The sequence below is a fragment of the Phodopus roborovskii genome, unplaced genomic scaffold (genome assembly GCF_943737965.1).
Source record: "Phodopus roborovskii unplaced genomic scaffold, PHOROB, whole genome shotgun sequence".
Lineage (NCBI taxonomy): Eukaryota > Metazoa > Chordata > Mammalia > Rodentia > Cricetidae > Phodopus > Phodopus roborovskii.
In genome coordinates, this window is record NW_026125457.1 from 20,113 (window position 1) to 40,545 (window position 20,433).

General features: G+C 40.1%; 1 protein-coding gene across 1 annotated transcript in view; it reads left to right on the forward strand.

The window, feature by feature from the left end:
- LOC127215505 (myotubularin-related protein 10-like) overlaps positions 1-20,433 on the forward strand; it is a 57,627-nt gene that overhangs the window by 7,294 nt on the left and 29,900 nt on the right. The window contains 3 exon segments of the mRNA XM_051175924.1: positions 3,865-4,001; positions 6,114-6,186; positions 7,014-7,162. Coding sequence (XP_051031881.1) covers positions 3,865-4,001; positions 6,114-6,186; positions 7,014-7,162 — 359 coding nt within the window.

Below are 20,433 nucleotides of genomic sequence, written 5' to 3' on the forward strand. Positions count from 1 at the left end.
TACATTTCTTTTCTCATTTTTCTTTCCAGGTAGAAGGGTTTTGAGAAAACTTCAGTGATTGCTTAGTTCCCTCCCAGGCCTTGGTACAAACTCTCAGCTAGCTCCTAATTTACAAAGTTTTGCTAGCATGCTTTTGCTTACTCCGTCCATATTGAAGCCAGTTTCCTATTGCTTGTCATGTGTACTCTGTTACTTCCCAAAGTTCTGGAAAGTGCTTGGTGATGTGTACTGTTTCTCTGTGGCTGAGTAGGGAGTTGGAGAAGTGATGGGAGCCAGTGTGAGCCATCCCTAGCACACCACCTCTCATAGCAGAGCTAGTATAGGAGCTGTCTCTAGGAAAGTCCATGGCCTCTGGAATTTTGCAGCTTTTAGTAGGAGTTTTCCCCTCAAGATCACTAATTACTTTTTTTTAATTTATTATAAAAAACATCAGAGATAAATAAAAAAATTACATACCAAAGACCCACTAATTTAAGTGTGAAGATGAAAATGTGCTTCTTGCATGGATACTCTTCATAAGTCAATGTGAGAAGAGGTTGCTTTGTGAACTCTTTCTTCCCAGCCTGTAAGCAAGGCTGTTTTTATGATAGCAACTAAGAACACCCCGCCCCTCTTTTGAAACTTTAGGAGCAGGCACTGTTGACAGCTGCAGCTCATTGGTGAGAGTAGTCTTGAGCAGGTTTCTGTATTCATCCTGGCACTGAGTGTGCCTCCTGGAACCCTTAGATCGCTGCAGCATTGCACATGCACCTGCCTTCAGACAGGAGCACTGAACACATCTAAGCTTTGTTTAAGGTAATTTAAGAGTTGTCATGTTTAGGTAGTCATCTGTAATGCAGGGGTCAGCACACTTTCCATGAAGTGCCATATAGTGAATGTTGTAGGTGTTGTGGGCCAGGTCTGTGTTATAAGTACTGTTTTGCCTTTGTCCTGTGAAGCAGCCAAAAGCAGCACAAGAATAAAACTTTTTTTATAAAGCAAGGAACTGTGGTTTACCATCCCAAGGAGCCCTATATGCATCCCTCCCCCTTCCTTTGTCTCATCCTCACTAAATTCAAAGGCTGGATGTTTTACTCCTGGCTGCATTGGTGAGAGTCCAATTGCTAGAGAAGGGCTGTTGTGGGGGTTGGGAGAGATAGGTGGGTGATTGGGTAAGAGATAGTCAGGTAGGTAGATAGGTAGAAATGGAAATAGAGATAAAATTGGCAGATGGTACTAGCATAGCCACAGTGTCCTAGTCCTGCAGCCCTTTATTCTTTTCTTACTATGATTGTCTCTGCCCCTTCCCAAGAAATCCTACAGTGTGACTTGACTTGCTTGTTATTAGGTGGTTTTTGAGTATAACTACATACAAGTATGAATGAATTATGAATGGTGCAGCTTGTCACTTTCTGTAGCATTGTTTTGAGAGTCCTTTTTCAAATAAATTGGTTGGGGTGGCACAATATGAGGTTAAGCATAAAGATTTGGTTACTGTACAGGAAGATATTTTCTGTCTGTAGTGGAAATTAGTTCAGTTATTTTAGTCATATAATTGAGAACAAAGGGGACAAAAGTTGATTATTCAGTATCTTAGATTGTGATAAGGCAGTTGGTAAACTCTCATGGAAGGAACTGTAGATAATGTCATTTGTTTCTCATTAGAATGCAATTAGGGACAACATTATGAATCTTTAATTCAATGTTGCTACTTGTTCTGTGTCACTATAACATATTTACATTAATGAAAGTATGTAGAAACGGGGACAGAAGGCCTTTGTGGCTGGGTTCCACATTCCTGGATTGCCAACTCTTGATGGCAAATCTTCTAAAAACATGGTAGCGAACACACAGAGTTTTGTTCTTGTCCTTACTCCCTGAGCAATACCATGCAGTGACACAAGCATTTTCATTGTATTAGGTACTTCAAGCCATTGAAGATGCTCCAAATATTGAATGTGAAATGTCCCACTGTTATTCATAAGGAACTTTAGCATCCATTCATAGGGTCTGGGAATCGATCCCCCATGGGTGTTGGGGGACACTTAATACATTTCACATTTATTTCTGTTTTTAAAGTCTTAGAGCATGGAATTGATTTAACCTTTTTTTGGTGCCAACTCCCTCATCTCTGTCATAGAGAAATCGTCTGCCTTCTTCTCATGTATACTCTCTAAAGAATCAGTCAGGACAAGCACCGAGAAGCCACCAATCCCAAATTATACTGTTCTCTGTGTGTCAAAGGACAGCTGTGCAGTTCTGTGATTACATTCTGCCTGTGTGTACCCACACGGTCCTCATCTTTCAACTCAACAGAGTACTTGACCAGATTGAATGACTGGTTTCAGCACTGCTCAGAGCCGCTTGAGTTCTGCTGCTGCTGGTTTTCTGTTGGGAGTATCACCTACTCACATTAAAAACTAAGCTACAGAATGTTGGGCTTTCTAGAGGAATAGAGTTGATGAGCTGGTTTATTGGTTGGTTTGTTTTGTTGTTGATCTAACCTAGGGTCTTTGTGTATGCTCTAACACCGAGCTGTGTCCCCAGCTATTGCATTTTAGGGACAGTCTCACCGTGTATTCAGGCTGATCTTGTACTCTGGGTCCTTCTGCCTCTGCCTCCGAAGTACTGGGTTACAGCACCACATCTGATTCAGTCATTTGCTTTGCTTTCCACTCATATCACTGGTTTTATTCCTTTTCAGTAAACCAAGGACTTTATTCAGCACTTTCTTTGTATCCACCTACCATATACTTGGTACTGTCCTATGCACTAAAATTTCAGCACTGAACAAAAAGTCTGTTTTCTGCCACCATTGGATGTATACTCCTAGCTGGGGAGGCAAGAATTTACTTAAAAAGCAAACGTGATCAAATTATAGCTGTGATGAGCACTGAAATTGCAAGTCTATGGTTCTGTGATAAGGGAGATTTATCTAGGCAGGGAGATTATTTTAAGCATTCTTGAGCATAGCCACTGTCTCAAAGAAAAAAAAAAATCTTCCAAGAGAGAGGGGCATGTTCAAAGACCCATAAATGGAAGCAGTGTGGTATACAAAAGGGATTCATAGAAGGCCATTGTGGGTAAATTGGAGAGGATGAGGAAGACAGCTGAGCAGGAGTTGGCATTCAGGGCCTTAAGCCCATGTGAAAGAGGCTTGTATTCAGGATGGAAATTTTCTCAAGTGATTTGAGCCAGGAATTTGACATGAGCATATGAATTAAATCCTCAGATAAATATTAGGGGTTGTTCTTAAAATTAGCCTCATGAATTTTTAGGATTGTTGAGTAAAATTTATTTATCATCACTCAGATTTATTGTTAACATTTTTGTTAGAGAAGACTGTTGAAACTAAAGTTCCATTCTTCATGAGATAGGTGTTATGGATTGTCAGCAAGAGGTTCTGGTCATCACTATGAAAACAGTTTTCAGGTAATAGGAGGTGTAAGTATCTTGATTCCCTGCCATGACACTTAAAATGTGCCTGTCCAAGCTTTCAATTCCTTTTTGAGAAATTGCTTCTGTAGGTGTTTCCAAATTTGCTTTTTCTAATCCCCCCCTTCTAACCCAACTTTATGTTAAAGTTTTATTGTTTACTCAGTTACAATTTGGAGTATATTTAAAGCAGTTTTATCTGCTGGCTCAGTCATCTCAAACTCCAGAGCTTCTTGGACTCATTCTATACCATACCCATCAAGGACACAAAGCACTCCCGATGCCCACGAATGCCAACAGCCAGGGGCCGCTCCTCTTCACAACTCCTTCAAATGCCACCAGTCATGAAGTCCTCCAGCAAGGGCACACAGTGGTTTGGGTTTTCTTGGCATATTTGTGGCTCACTGTGATTTTTCTTTCCTTTTCTTTCTTTCTTTTTTTCTTTTTTAGGAGAAATTGTTGTAAATGAAGTCAATTTTGTGAGAAAATGCATTGCAACAGACACAAGCCAGTATGATTTGTGGGGAAAGTTGATATGCAGTAACTTCAAAATCTCCTTCATTACAGATGATCCAATGCCATTACAGGTATTTATTTGTATACTGTTTAGTTTTGTTAAGGCCTTAACTCTAAGCAGAATATATTGTTATGTAAATAAGAGATATGGGAAATTGTGAAAAATTATCAGTAAATTGATGATATTGAAAATATACTCTATAAGAGTTGATAGACTTAAAAAAGAGGACATATGTGTGTGTAAGGGGTGGTAGATCTGGGAAGAGTTGGGAGGGGATGAATAGGATCAAAATACATTGTACACAATTCTCAAAAACTAACAAAAATAATTTTAAAAATCAAAATTAAGTGGAGAAGAATGTCACAACCTGCTTGAGGAATAGTGAGTGGAGTTTGTGAGTTTTGGTTTGTTTTCTTTTGGTGTAATGTTATACACCAAACTAGTTCTTTATATGTGCTCTGCTATTGAGCTAAGTCCCCAGTCCAGAGTCTCACTGTGCAACTTAGGCTGGCTTTGAACTCCTGATCTTCCTGCCTCTGCTTCCCTGAGTGATTGGTTACAACTCACACTAGGCTTAGTGAGATGATTTTAAGAACTCTGCTTCATTTATCCTTTGGAATATCCTGATCTTATATTCTCTTCAGTAAGGGAGTTATTTTCTTTCCTCCATTTTTAGAAATGTGTTTATAAAAACATATTCTTTTTGACTAATCATGAAGAGAAAATTTCAGTTATTTAGCTTAAATATTATAAATGTCAAACATTTTACTGATTTATTTGTTTGTTTTGTAATTAATTAGCTCTTTTCCCAGAAACTTGAATTCTACTTTTTAGTGTATAGTAAGAGTGAAAAAATATTGACTAAATTGTTTCTTTAATAACACAAACATTTCTTTGAGAGATCTTTGTGTAAGTATATTTTATTTCATGTAGTCATTCACTAATTTCCAATATTTTCTGCATATTCTTGTGTGCATTAATCTTCTGAATTATATTTACACTAAATTGAAGGCATTAACAAAGCAGGGAGACAAGCACACTTGTGTTTCCCCTTTGTTTTTGGCTTCATTGAATGCTCTCTGACCCAGACATACTGAGCAGGAGAAACCTTAAGTCCAGAACCGGTGGCAGACCAGGGCCTTGCTGACAGCTGTGTTTCAGTTTGGAAATGATCGGGAAGTATTTTCTAGGTGTGAACAGTGGGCTGTCACTCACCAAAAGCCTTCTCTACTGCGTTCTCCTTCATTCTCTCTGCCCCCTTCTGTCCTTTCACAGGGTCTGGGATACGCCAGGCTGGCCTCACACTCCACATGTAGTTGAGAATGAACTTGAACTTCTGATCCTCTTGCCTCTACCTCCTAAATCTTGGGATTACAGATGAGTTCCACCTTGCCAGAATATTACGCAGTGCTGGAAATCAGACTCAGGGCTTCTATCTACATCACAAGCCCAAAAGCCTTTTCTAAGAGGCAGAAGAATCACAGTTTTAAGGTGAACCTGAGCCAGACCCTGTCTTTAAACAAAACAGACTTTTAAAAAAATAACAAAACAACAAAAAACAGCAGTGATCATTATGTTCTAGATAGCCACTTATCACACTAGCTGTTATAAAAATCAGATATGATTTTACTCATTAAAGTCTGATGACCCAAGATCCCTCTTTCTTTTATTTTATGGCCAATTCATCTAGAACTAGGCATACACTTGTTTGCCTATAAAGAATTGATCATATTACATCTCTCAGATATTATAGTAACATTGTGGCATATATATTAATTTCCTTTTGTTAGAATAAAAGTGTGGGGAGAAGGTGTGGTAACCTATGCCTGTAATCGTAGCACACAGGTATCCACACAGCTAAAGAGTTTTAGGGAGCTAAAAGTCAGCCTGGGCTACCTAGTGAAACCCTGTCCCAAAACTCAAAACATGTATCCTCTCTCCACTGCCTACTAATGCATGCTGTTTGATGCCATTCCCTTCGGATGGATGGTCCTTGTTGCATAGCAAAGGATTTTGTGTTCCTTGGCAATTACTGTTGTTGTTTTTTTTTTTTTTTTTTTTTTTTTTTTTTTTTGTGGGGTTTTTTTTTTTTTTTTTTCACATTAAAGGCAAAGCTTGCTGTTACTGTTTTGAGGCCATTGAGAAAAGAATTCATTCACATGAATATCATTTTTCATTTCAGAAATTCCATTACAGAAACCTCCTTCTTGGAGAGCATGATGTCCCTTTGACATGTATTGAGCAGATTGTGACAGGTATGTGGTATTCTGCAGGTGCTCTCTCTAAAAGTTGTAGCTGAATGTGATGGCTGCACTTAGGAGGTGAGGCAGAAGTCTCACTTGAGTGCCAAGCTCAAGGCTATCCTGGGAAGCACAGTGAGACCACTTCATAAAATGAAATGTCTCTAAAAGTTGATTGAAATCCTGAAGTATTCCTTGAAGGGCCATCATCCCAAGTATTTGTGTTGGAACTTTATTTCTGTAGAGTTAATTTTACATTTATTCCTTTGTAAGTCCCAAGAACTCAACAGAGAAGTCAAGAAATTCTTGTAAAATGGAGATAAGATTTTTTAATTTATAAGTTGTGGTCTTTTTTTAATTAAAAATTCAACCATTAAATGTATCATTGCAAAGGTCCTCTAAAATATCACCAGAATCATAGAACTAGCCCTCCAAAGTTCTAGGAGCCACAGGTGGATATGAAAAGCCAGGAAGTAGTGTCCAGCAATAGGATCTGCTCCTGGAGTGGGGCCTGCTCCAGGAGTGGAGTGTGCTCCGGCAGTGGGGTGTGCTCCGGGAGTGGAGTGTGCTCCGGCAGTGGGGTGTGCTCCTGGAGTGGGGTTTGCTCCGGCAGTGGGGTCTGCTCCAGGAGTGGGGTGTGCTCCAGGAGTGGGGTCTGCTCCAGGAGTGGGGTCTGCTCCAGGAGTGGGGTGTGCTCCAGGAGTGGGGTCTGCTCCGGCAGTGGGGTGTGCTCCAGGAGTGGTGCTTCAGTGCTGGTCACTGCTGGAAAGTTGTTTAAGGATCTAAAGAGCATCAGGAATGAACGTTGTCACATTCCCACCCCACTATTTTTTCTTCTTCAGTGAATGACCACAAGAGGAAGCAGAAAGTCCTAGGTCCCAACCAGAAGCTGAAATTTAATCCAACAGAGTTAATAATTTATTGTAAAGATTTCCGAATTGTCAGGTTTCGCTTCGATGAATCGGGTCCTGAAAGTGCCAAAAAAGGTAATGCTGCTAAGCTTTATCAAATTCGAATTCTGTACTATCTTACTGTTTTTAGTTATTTGGGAGTTGTTTTTAAATAAGTATTTTTTATTTCATTTATGTGTGGTTATCAGAGGAGCAATTGCTGTAATTGGGTCTCTTCCCACCATGTGAATCCCAAGGATAAAACTCTGAGTCCTGAGGCTAGGCTGGAAGTTCCTTTCCCTGCTGAAGCCCCTCCTCGACTTGCATACATTTCTTAATTGCTCAGATGTTTAGGGTTACAGCCAAGAATATTAAGGGAACTATTTTCTTGTATTAGTTTATAGCTACTTTAAAGTAATCTATGTATTTTTATTAGCTACTAAAATATTAAAGATTCATATAGAAATAAGCATATTTTCTACTTTTTGACTGTGCTTGCCAGTTTCTTTCTTGGTTTAAAAATATGTTGAAAACTTGGAGATCTATCTGCTATAATTGCAACTAGTGAGGCTTTTAATTTAGTACTTTGTGAACTTTGTGAACAAAGTGAAAGCTAGACTCTGGCTTCATAAGGATTGGGCAAATGTGTAGTTGTGGAAGGGGCCTAATGCTTATTAGTGGTTTAAAGAAACCTTAATGATCTACTCCAAATGACTTGACAGATTTTGTTGACCCCTCCTGGAAGGCACCGCCCTCCCTGTGGAGTTGGGGGGGGGGGATGGAATGGGAGGGTGGTTGGGAAGCATGGGAGGGAGAGAAGGAGGGAGAGAAAGAGAGGGAACGGAGATCAATATGTATAATAAGAAAAAAAAATAAATAAAACAAACAAAAAGAAACCTTAATGAATGAATTTTATCCTGCAGAGGCAACTCAAAACAAGACACTTTTTAATTGACTTATTTCTCCCTCAATTTCCAGGGAATGTTTAATATTTACTTTTGCAGAAAAGTCAAGAGCAGACGCCATTTCTTTGGTTCCTTATTTTAGCTTTGCAATAGGATGAAGCTGGTAGATTACCTGCCTCTCTGTTTGGTATGATGCAGAAGATGCAGAAAGATACAAGAATTCCTGTGAGGAAAGCCTGCTTCCCTGTAGTAGGGACAGGACAGCAGCGTCCCTAATAGACTACAATTGAAGCAGTGCTAGCCTACCAAGGGTGCAGTCAAATTGTTGCCAGTTAAGGCTGTCAGAAATATCTTAAGGCAGCTAGCTGTCTTCATATCCTTTGTTGAGGAGGTGGTAGATTTGTCTTTAGAACCAGAGCCAGCAGTTTCTCCATTGGAAGGCAAACTTGAGATGGGTATCTAAAAATGCATGACTGCAGGGACTGGAGCAGAGTGACAGTAGTGTGTCTGAGATAATGTTTTTATCTGCAGTCGACATAACCATCCCATAAACATTCAGCTTGATAACTTTAGGCTCCTTTAGTGGTTGGGTTCTTAGAAGTGAATAGGTACAACACCTCAAATAAAATATTTAGCCAGGTCACTTTCTCAGACTTAAATACATACTTGTAATGTCATTGACCAAGGAAGTTAGAACCTACCTATGAAAACTGTATCACCGTGATGTGCCACTTGTTGACAGCAGGGATACCGCAATACTTACGAAATTGAGTTAATAGAGTGTTTTACCTAAGAAATCTAGAGTTGGCCCAATTTTCTTTCAGAAAGTTTAAAGCTCTTCCCCTCTTACTGTATTTTTTTCAGATGACATATTCAGTGAATGGAAGTCATAATTACCTGGTGTTGTAGCATACTTGCTGATTATGTTTGGTGTGCATTCTGTGAGGAAGGTTTCATTTTTCAGTTGTTCACATTCTTCTTGGGTGTCCTAGGTAGGGTTTCTATTAAACACCATGACCAAGAACAAGTTGGGAAGGAAAGGGTTTATTTGGCTTATACTTACATATCAGAGTACCATCACTGAAGGAAGTCAGGACAGGAACTCAAGCAGGGTAGGAACCTGGAGGTGGGAGCTGATGCAGAGGCCATGGAGGGATGCTGCTTACTGGCTTTCTCAGTCTGCTTTCTTTCAGAGTCCAGGACCAACAGCCCAGGAATGGCATACCCACAGTGGTCTGGACCCTCCCCCACCAATCACTAATTAACAAAATATCCTACAGACTTATCTACAAGCTGATCTTATGGAGGCGTTTTCTAAATTTAGGTTCCTTCCTCTCAGATGACTTAGCTTGGGTCAACTTGACATAAACTAGTCAGCACTGGATGGCAGGGAGGGTGTCATTGGATAACTCCTTCACAATGTGCTAGGTTTTCAAGATAGAAAAGAAGGGCAGGCTGTGGCTTCTTTCCTGAAAGAGTGCAAGTCTAGTCAAGAGGAAGCAGGGACAGATAAATGTGAAGGAACAGTCACAGTGGCAGCGTGACAGATGTGCTAGTCACCAACTGAACAAAGCACATTGTGCGTCAAAACCAAGCCTCTGACAATTCCTTTCCCAGTGTCTTACAAGAAAAAGCATCGCTGGGGCCTCAAAAAAGTACTCCTTGTCTTCTTTTCAGTAATGAGAAAGGAAGCTGTGGAAATAAAACAGAAGAAACTTCCCAATTTACATGTTTTAAATACAAAGTTATATGTGGCTGGCAAAACTCACTGGCTTTCTAAATTTCAAATGAAGTTTTTTGTGTCAGTTCAGTAGCAGCTGACCCCATAGCATACATATATCTATGGCCCTAGTTACTGGTAGACTGAGACCAGAGGATCTTGAGCTCAAGGTCAGCCGGTGCTACAAACATGAGGTTCCACCTCTGAAAAACCAACGAATCCTGCAATTATGACTGTGTACACCCAATGACAGTGAAGCAGGAGGATTGCCTGAACTCAGCCAGGAGTTCAAGGCTGGCATAAGCAACACAGTGACACCCTGTCTTTTTTAGAACAGTCACAGTGAGCATGAATTGGGAAGTAAAGGCTCAGTTTATTTGCTTCCTGAGGTCTTTAATGTTAAGTTGCCTATGGAAAAATGCCTTGGTTTTTGTAAGTTCTTCTAAGAGGATCAGCTATACACTTGGAATTCTGCAATGCATGACTGTGGATTGTTTTTGAAACACTGAAAGCATTTCTGTTTTTTGTTTGAAACAAGAGTGCCCAGAATACTAGATTGGCTCACTGGTTCACATTCTTGTTAAATATTGCTCTAACACTGTCTGTCTAATTGGCTCTTTTTCAGTTGTGTCATGACTAAATTAGGGTTAGTTTGTGCAACTGTATCACAGTGCTCTTCATCTTTACTATCTGTGCTCTGGTGGGAAATATGGTATTTGGTGAAGGTCTATCCAAAGAAAGGAGCTTAGTGATACAGAATTGGACATTGTCCTCATAGAAACTTTGAACCACCATTTCCTTTTGATGGACCCTTGCTCAAAACTAAGGTGGAAAAAAAGTTTGAAAAGATTTTTTTTAATTGAAATAGCTTCAGATTACTTTTAATGATTTATCATTTTAAAAATATATGGGTAGGTGGACGGATGGTAATTGAATTAAATATCTGATGTCTCTTTTATTTTCAGTTAGAAATGAATTTCATTCATCTAGTTCAACAGCAGAGCTGGAGAGATGGCTCAGTAGTTCAAGATTATCTCTGCTCTTAGAGCAGACCTGAGTTCAGTTCTCAGAACCCTTAACAGGCAGCTCATAACTACCTGGAACTCCAGCTCCAGGGGATCTCATGCTCTCTTCTAGTCTTTGTGGACATTTTAGGCACACACACATATACAGTTAAAAAACAAACCAAAGAATAAGGTTGGCAAGCCAGGCATAGTTGTATATACCTGTAATTCCAGAATTTGGGAGGCTGAGACAGAATAATACTGAATTCAAAGTCAACTTGAACTACATAGTAAAACACTTTAAAAAACAAAAATCAAAACAACAGACCAAAACCAGTCAATGTTGACTGTGATTGTATAGGCCAAAGGTCAACCTCAGGAACTATCCACCTTGTTTTTGAAACAAGGTATCTCACTGGCTTGGAGCTTGCTGTCAAGTAGTGGGCTAGGTTGGCTGGCCAGTGAGCCTTAAGGAGGTGCCTGTCTCCCCCTCTGCACATCTGAGATGATAAGTACACATTACTGCCCCTATTTCTCTCTCTCTCTCTCCCTCTCCCTCTCCCCTCCCCCTCCCCTTCCCCTTCCCCTCCCCCCTCCCTCTCTCTCGTTTGTGTGTGTATGTTGGAGATAAGTTTTCTCAGTGTAGCCCTGGCTGTCCTGGAACTTGCTCTGTAGACCTGGCTGGCCTCAAACTCAAAGATCTACCTGCCTCTGCCTCCGGAGTGCTAGGATCAAAGATGTGTACCACCATCTGCCTCCAACTCTTACTGTGGTTCTGGAGATCAAATTCAGGGCATTATGTTTATGCAGTAAACATTGTATGGACTAGTCTTACTAGCCCTGGTTCCTGGTTTCAGTTGTTTTGGCTGGCCTTGATCTCACCAGGCTGGCTTGAAAGTGGTAATCCTGTCTCGGTCTTCCATATGCTGGTAGGATCCCAGATGTGAGTACACCTGGCTTGGGCTGTCATTTTTGCCTGAAACCTGATACCTCCTTGGTCTTAAGCCAAGGTAGGGGACTTGATTTGCTTGCAGATGTGTTCATCATACCTTGGATTTGATGTCTCCAGTGCTGTGCTTGAACTGGAAGATAAATCAACTGTGGGTTTTCCCTTTTAAAAATTATTAATTAGGGAATATCTGTATAATAGAATAAATTTACATGCAAACAAGATCTTAAAAAGACTTTCAAAAGTCTCTTACAAGTAGAAGCCAGGAATTTGGACTTGGGCTTTTAAAACAGTGTGTTGGGGGAAATGCAAAACAAAAGACATTTAGCTTTCTCTCTTCTTTGGGTGTTCCACAGAAACAACATGACTCTCTAGATGCGCAAGTGTACATATATATGCCTGCACCATACAACAGCTCATGCATGCTTGTAGTCACGCTTCTGAACAGCAAATTCAATCTGAAATGCAGGCTCCCTTTCTTTTTAGAAAAGCCGCTGTCCTGGAAGTCATTGAACCAAACTTCAGTTTCACAGTTTTATTTGTAGTCTTTAAGTGTGCATGCTGTTAGACATACTTGCTTCTAGGCTAGTGTGCCACTGTGTGATTTTTAAAGGAGCTTTAGAAATCAGCTGTCTTGGGTTTTGCTTCACATATGTGCTTTGTGCTCTTTTGCTTCATAAAAATGTTCCATCATTAGTGATCTGTGAATTTTTCTGTGTAAGTGGACCTAGTTATAGTGGTGGGTAGCATTTTCATGATTTCACTAGTAAGTGATCTGTCTGCTAGCTTGTTTAGTGTGGTCACTGCTAACCACAGTGGCTGTCCAGGAAGTCACAGGTGATGCTACAGCACACAGAAGCTTCGGTTTCTTGGGCTCTATCCAGGAAAATTTGTTAAGAGTCGTGTATACTAGATATGGCTGTTTACAAGAAAGAAGGGCTGTTTAAGAGAAGTGAGCATGGCAGAGGGTGTGGCCCTAGTCAGTTAGATACAATGTATGCAGACTTGCTTTTGTCTACCATAGATGACTGATGGAACCTTGGAAAGGTTGTCTAGTGAGGAGGGCTGTGCAAGTACTTGGAAACCATAGCAGATCACCAGGAGAGCCAAGTAATAAGCCAAAAACACTTTTTTAGAAGGCAGTCATTAAGTATAGATTTCTAAAATTCAGGGAAGTTCACAGAGATACATAAAACACATCTGGCTTTAGGATGTAGTTACAGCAGCATAGCAAAATAGGGCAGTCATGAAAAGTGCATTAAGTGTAAACATGGCTATGCAGACATTGTCAAGGTATAGATTGAAAAGTTTTGCTGCTAAGTCCTTCAAAGAAGACTGTTGTAGTTTCTCCTGTTGTTGCTGACCAAAGCAACTTAAGGGAGAAAGGGATTCCAGCTCACAGTTCTAGGTTAGGAGCTTGAAGCAAACATCAGGTCACATTACACAATAGGAACAAGAATAGAGAAGCTTGCTTTTCCCACTTGCACTATCTGAGATTCCCTGCCTAGGAAATGGCTCTGCCACAGTTTAAATGGACTTTCCCATATCCATTAACCTAGTCAGGGCATGTCCAGAGGCTTGTCTCCCAGTGAGTCTAGGTTCTGTCAAGGTGACTATTAACACTAAACAGCACACAGGTTGATGTACAGGATAGGAATTGCAAAGAGGAATATAGGTAGTCTTATAAAGTTGTAAGTGGGACCCTTACAGGATGCTTTGTGGTTAGGCACTGAGAAATCAAGGCAATAGTATCGCGGTTCAATAAGGATCAGGATAAACAAATAGGCCGAATAGATGTTTATTCAGGGAGAAATAACTTACAACCTAGACAGATGAACACCAGGAAATTCAACCCGATGCTCTCCTCTCTGAGTCCCGCCAGCAAGAGAGCACCTTTCCTGGCCCCCTCCGACCTCCTTCCACAGGTCACTCCGCCCCTGGCTCCACCCCCAATGGGCGTGGTCAGTGCCACAGAACTATCTCCCTACAATTTTGAAGAAAATAGTCCATCATCTATTCTATCTTTGTGTGTCTAAAGTCTAAGTAACATATCTTTAACCCTAACTAATGAAAACTATAACCATTACTATCTGTCTTCAACTCCTTCAAAGACCACAGAAGGATAATTTATAAACTCTAGAAATGACAGAGACATCTCACTGCCTGGCCACCCGAAGTTCTTTTGTAATCTTCCATCTTCAGCCCATAGGCCATAGTGTGTCTGGCAGACTCTTCAGCAAAGCAGGAGACTTTTTTTTTTTTTTTAATATTTATAGTATTATTTCTTTTATTTATTTATTTATTTTTATTTAATTTTATATAACAAAGTCCAATTAAATGAAAACAAACATTTTACACAATATTTGGGAATTTGGGCGTCGTTCTTTCCAAACTACTTCCTGCTGGTAAGGGGCGCTGTCTAGGGGGATTCGAAGAAGATTCAGATATCCTAGCTGTAGTCTGTAGGGCTGTTTTGTCCAGCTGTTTGGAATGTAGGATCAGCTTGTACTCTGTTTCAGGCGGTCTGGCGTGATCAAACCACATTAGTCTGGAAGGAATCCACATCTTTTCATTTTCTGTGGAAACAAAAATAGAAATACTTTTCCCCAGTAACTTGTTCTTCAACTTAAATTTTGGAGTCAAAGCGTTTTTTTTTTTTTTTTTTAATTTATTATTTTACATGTCGATCCCAGTTTCCTCTCCCTCCCTCCCTCCCTCCCTCCCCTCCAGCCCTCCCTCCCTCCTTTCCTCCCTTTTGCCCTCTCTGCCTTCTCCCATGCACTCTAAACACCCTCCCCTCCCAACCCCCCACCACAATACCATATGTAGGGGAATGCCATCCAGTTGGGGTCATGTAGATCTGACAGGTCCTATGAAGTAGGGACTAGGGCTTCTCTCCTATCTATAGAATAAGGCAGTTATCCCTCCATGGGGGATATGTTTGCAAAGTCCTTTTGTGCACCAGGGGTACATCCTGGCTCCACTGTCTGAGGTCTCTTAGACTGCTCAGACCTTCTGGCTGAGACCCATATTCAGGGGGGGTCCGAGTCAGTCCCCTGTTGGCTTCCCAGCTATCAGTCTAGTGGCCCTTAGCTCCTCCTTGTTCAGGTAAGCTGTCTCTATGTACTTCTACCGCATGGTCTTGTCCTCTCCATCTGCTTCTGGGTTCTAGTTCGACTCAGTGTTTATGTATGAGTGTTTGCTCCTGTTTTCAACAGGCATTAGTTGAGGACTCCATGGAGAAGTTAGTTGTTGATCTCACTCTCCGGGAAGGGCATTTATGATAGCCTTTCCACGGGAGCTGAGATTGTTGGTTGGGAGCAGTCTTGTAGTTCCCTCGACCTTTCTTTGTGTTCAACTTTATCTTCAAACCAATATTGGCTCCCTCTTTTTATGTTCTCTCTCTCTCTGTCTCTGTCTCTCTCTCTCTCTTTCCTATTTTCCATTCCTAACCAGGCTCAATCCTCCTGGTCGCACATGCCTTCCTCTCCTCCCTCTCATTTTCTCCTACTTCTCTCTCCATTAGCTGTCCTCCCCCACTTTACCTGAGGTCTGGGGGACTTGTCCCTTCCCAGTTCTGTGAGGGACTTTATATGAATCTCTTAGAATACAACTTTTATCCTAGTTCCTCTGGTGATGTGAATTATAGGCTGGTGATCATTTGATCTAGTTCTAAAATCCATATATGAGTGAGTACATACTGTGTTTCTCTTTTTGTGACTGGGTTACCTCATTCAGGATGGTTTCTTCAAGTGCCATCCACTTGCCTGCGTATTTCAAGATACCATTATTTTTTTCTGCAGAGTAGTATTCCATTGTGTAGATGTGCCACATCTTCATTAACCATTCTTCAATTGAGGGGCATCTAGGTTGCTTCCAGGTTCTTGCTATTACAAATAGTGCTGCTATGAACATAGTTGAACAGATGTCTTTGTTGCATGGATGTGAATCCTTTGGGTATATGCCTAAGAGGGGGATTGCCGGGTCCTGTGGTAAACTAATTCCCATTTTCCTGAGGAACCGCCATACTGATCTCCAAAATGGCTGTATGAGTTTGCACTCCCACCAGCAGTGGAGGAGTGTTCCACTTTCTCCACATCCTCTCCAACATAAGTCATCACTGGTGTTTCTAATTTTAGCCATTCTGGCAGGGGTAAGATGGTATCTCAAAGTTGTTTTGATTTGCATTTCCCTGATAGCTAAGGATGTGGAGCATTTTCTTAAGTGTCTTTCAGCCTTTTTGATTTCCTCCATTGAGAATTCTTTCTTCAGTTCTGTACCCCATTTTTTAATAGGGTTATTTGGTGTTTTGTTGACTAGTTTCTTGAGTTCTTTGTATATTTTGGAGATCAGCCCTTTGTCGGATATAGGATTAGTGAAAATCTTTTCCCAGTCAGTGGGCTGCCGTTTGGTCTTGTCAACTGTGTCCTTTGCCTTACAGAAGCTTCTAAGTTTGAAGAGGTCCCATTTATTAATTGTTTCTTTCAGTGTCTGTGCCCCTGGAGTTATGTTCAAGAAGCGGTCTCCTATACCAATTTGTTCAAGGGTACCTCCTACTTTCTCTTCTAAGAGGTTCAATGTGGCTGGATTGATGTTAAGGTCTTTGATCCATTTGGACTTGAGTTTTGTGCATGGCGACAGACATGGGTCTATCTGCAGTCTTCTACACACCCTCATCCAATTGTGCCAGCACCATTTGTTGAAGATGCTGTCTTTGCCCCATTGTATAATTTTAGCTGTTTTGTCGTAAATCAGGTGTTCATAGGTGTGTGGATTAATATCAGGATTTTCAATTCGATTCCATTGGTCTACCTGTCTATTTTTATGCCAATACCAGGCTGTTTTCAGAACTATAGCTCTGTAGTAGAGCTTAAAGTCAGGAATGGTGATGCCTCCTGAAGTTCTTTTATTGTATAGGGTTGTTTTGGCTATCCTGGGTCTTTTGTTTTTCCATATAAAGTTGATTATTATCCTTTCAAGGTCGGTGAAGAATTGTGGTGGGATTTTAATGGGGATTGCATTGAATCTGTAGATTGCTTTTGGCAAGATTGCCATTTTAACTATGTTTATCCTACCTAACCAAGAGCATGGGAGGTCTTTCCATTTTCTGGTATCTTCTTTAATTTCTTTCTTTAGAGTCACAAAGTTCTTATTATATAGATCTTTTACTTGTTTGGTAAACGTTACACCAAGATACTTTATGTTGCTTGTGGCTATTGTAAAGGGTGATGTTTCTCTGATTTCTTTCTCTGCCTCTTTGTCGTCTGAAAAAAATAGGGCTACTGATTTTTTTGAGTTTATCTTGTATCCTGCTAGTTTGCTGAAGGTGTTTATCAGCTGTAGGAGTTCCCTGGTAGAGTTTATTGGGTCGCTTATGTAAACTATCATATCATCTAAAGCAGGAGACTTTAAACTGTCTTCTTGTATTTGCAGTTTGTCCGTCACTTTTTTCTGTGTCCTGCAGACTGTCTGGCAGACTCTTTCACGAAGCAGGAACTCTGTAGCAATGTCTATCTTGAATCAGCAGTCACTTTCTGTGGATCCTGCATGTCCAGTTTATACATCAAAAAGTTAAACAGTCCAGACAAGAGCAGTATCTTGTCTAAATGGCTAGTCTTGCCATATTGGAAGCAAACTCCATTACGAGTTTCTTCAATGTCCATCTTCCTTTCTGACGCAGGTGGTGTTGCCAGGAGCATTTATGTCTCACTGTCAAGAAAAACCCTAAACCATTTTAAATGCCATATTCTGTAGGTCTTTGAAAGGTTTGAAGAATTCCTATCTCAAATACATCTCTGTGTATCTTAAAAAACTTAACTAACTTAACTCTAAGCTTTGACTATCATGGGTAATTATCTATAATCTGTACTACATTATACATTACATTTCTAAATGAGCTATATAAACACAATACCTAAACAAGAGGAGAAATATACATCTCACAAAATTGACATTAAATTGTATCAATAAATGAAAATCAATTCCAAAACAAAGTATTCATATGTATACCATAATCCCCTTTTTACCTTTAAAAAGAATTGGCTGTGATCATTAACCATTTATAACCAAGTCCATTTAAATGAAAACAAACATTTATAAACAATATTTGGGAATTTGGGCATCGTTCTTTCCAAACTACTTCCTGCTGATAGGGGGCGCTGTCATGAGGTACCTAAGAAGATGCAGAAATCCTGGCTGTAGTCTGCAAGGCTGCCTTGTTCAAGCTGTTTTGAATGTTGGATCACCAGGAATACTGTTCCAGACTACATTAGTCTGGAAGGAATCCACAGCTTTTCATTTTCTGTGGAAACAAAAATAGAAATCCTTTTCCCCAGTAACTTGTCCTTGAACTTAAATGTTGGAGTCAAAGCATTTTTAAAATATATAAATTGAATTAATCCAGCAGCATTTCCTTTATCAGTTGTTGTTATTTTCTCAGCAGTCAAACAATGCAGAGACAACACAATAGCATACAGTAACCAGATTCTCTCTGAGCTTTTCATCTTTTTTTTTTTCCAAGCCTACGTATTTTTTTAAAACACACTGTAAACTTTTAGCGCTTTTTCTTAATGTGAATCTGTCTTTACTGTAAATTTTTTTCTTTTTCTGGCCACGAGTCTTTTATCTGGTAAACAACAACATTGATAAAATGAAAGTCTTTGTTGTTTCTGCCACGGTTTATCAAAGATGGTGGTGGCTATTTTACCTCCAGCAATGAGAGCTGTGGTCACTGCCTTAGTCTACGGGCAGCAAGCAGCAGGTTGCCAGCTTGGAGATGTGGTCACTGCCATTGCCAGCTCTCATACACACCAATGAATTGTTAGCAGAGTTTCTTAAAAGCCTTGCAGTTTTTTTGCCGCTTATGCTGAGTCAGGAATCTTCCCTTAAAAGGAGCCGTGCAAATATCTGCTTGTCTCTCGCAAAACAGAGTTCAACTGAGAAAAATGCTGCTACCAAGAAACCTTGCTTGTCTCTGTTCTTTTGCTTCTAAAACCCTTTTTTAAGCTTTTGTTAAATTTTAAGTGGAAGTTCTTATTAACCACGTGGGCGCCATTTGTAACGTGTACGGGTTTTCCGCCCCGCCGCCTGGTCTTGTCCCGCTGCCGCGCCAGCCCCAAATAACACACAGAGACTCTGTATTTGATATTATACTGTTGGCCAGGTACTAGTTTCTTATCGGCTAGCTCTGCCTTAGTTATTAACCCATTTGTGTTAATCTATGTATTTCCACGTGGTCTTCTTACCTGGAGCCGGCTGCCGCATACTGCTCTCTCGGGCTCTCCTGGTGTCAGGAGTGGGATGTCTCTGTCATTTCTAGAGTTTATATATTATCCTTCTGTGGTCTTTGAAGGAGTTGAAGACAGATAGTAATGGTTATAGTTTTCATTAGTTAGGGTTAAAGATATGTTATGGTATAGACTTTAGACACACAAAGAATAGATGATGGAATATTTTCTTCAAATCTTGCTAAATGTTAATGGACTAAATATTGATAAGTGTGATTCTTGATAACTGTTGTATAATATATTTTGCTATGTTAATGTTAAAACCCTTTTCATTTAGGCAGAAAAGAGGAGATGATGGGAGATGTCATTCTGTATATGTTTCTCATACTGGGTAATAATAAAGACTGTTGGCCAATAGGAAAGGAAGATAGGAGGGACTAGGAGACAAGGAGGAAAGAGGAAGTAGTAAGGAGGGTCAAGATGGAGAGCCCGGAGAGAGCAGTATGCGGCAGCTGGCTCCGGGTAAGAAGACCACGTGGAAATACATAGATTAACACAAATGGGTTAATAACTAAGGCAGAGCTAGCCGATAAGAAACTAGTACCTGGCCAACAGTATAATATCAAATACAGAGTCTCTGTGTGTTATTTGGGGCTGGCGCGGCAGCGGGACCAGACCGGGCAGCGGGTAGAAAAACCGTACACGTTACACAATAGAAGTTTTAGGAAGCTTTTCCTTACATTAAAATCTAGTAACAAATTATGTCTCCTTGGTTTATGTTTTAATTTTTTACAATAGGAGATGTTATTATCTGGAAGATACTTTAAAATATAGTTTAAGTAACAAGCTGACAGATACTTAATGGTTAATGAATTTGCATCAATTCACTCAAAAAACCACTGATTTGAAATGGCTAACAATGAACTTATCTTGCTGGCTCATTGTCAAAAGTATATCATTCTGGTTTATGCTTCACCTCTAAGTCATAGATAACCACTTTAAGAAAGGCCATCTACCCTTCTTGCTCTACGCCTTAGATTTCTTTTCTCTTCTTTGTTCACCTGAGGCTGTTTTCTTCCTCAGTTTCATCCATGGCTTGTAAGCATGGGAACCTGACCTTCATTATGTCCAGTAGTCTTTGAGAAAAGTATTGTTTCTATGTAGAGAGTTCCTTTGATGGTTAGGCATGCTCAGTTGTCAATACTTAGACAGCTCAGGAATTTCCATCATCTCATAGATGAAAAAAGAACCAATTCACGCAAGTCATAGCAAGTGCTTAGTAGGGCTTGGAATCAGGTTATGATTTGTTGATTTGCTAGCCCATGCTTTTCTAGTTGTATTCCATTTCACTGGAATGCTTTTTAAAAATGTACTTCTCTGTGCCAGTTATATCTTTATCTGTAGCTATATAGAGGTACTCCCAATTTTAATTTTTTATGGCTGTTGTTTAATATTTAGATTTTTTAAATCCCTAATGATTTTTTAAATCCACTAAAATTGAAACTTTGGGTTTTGTTATTGAGTGGATATGTTGTTACTGTCTTTTTTGGGAGAATGCTTCTTTAGCT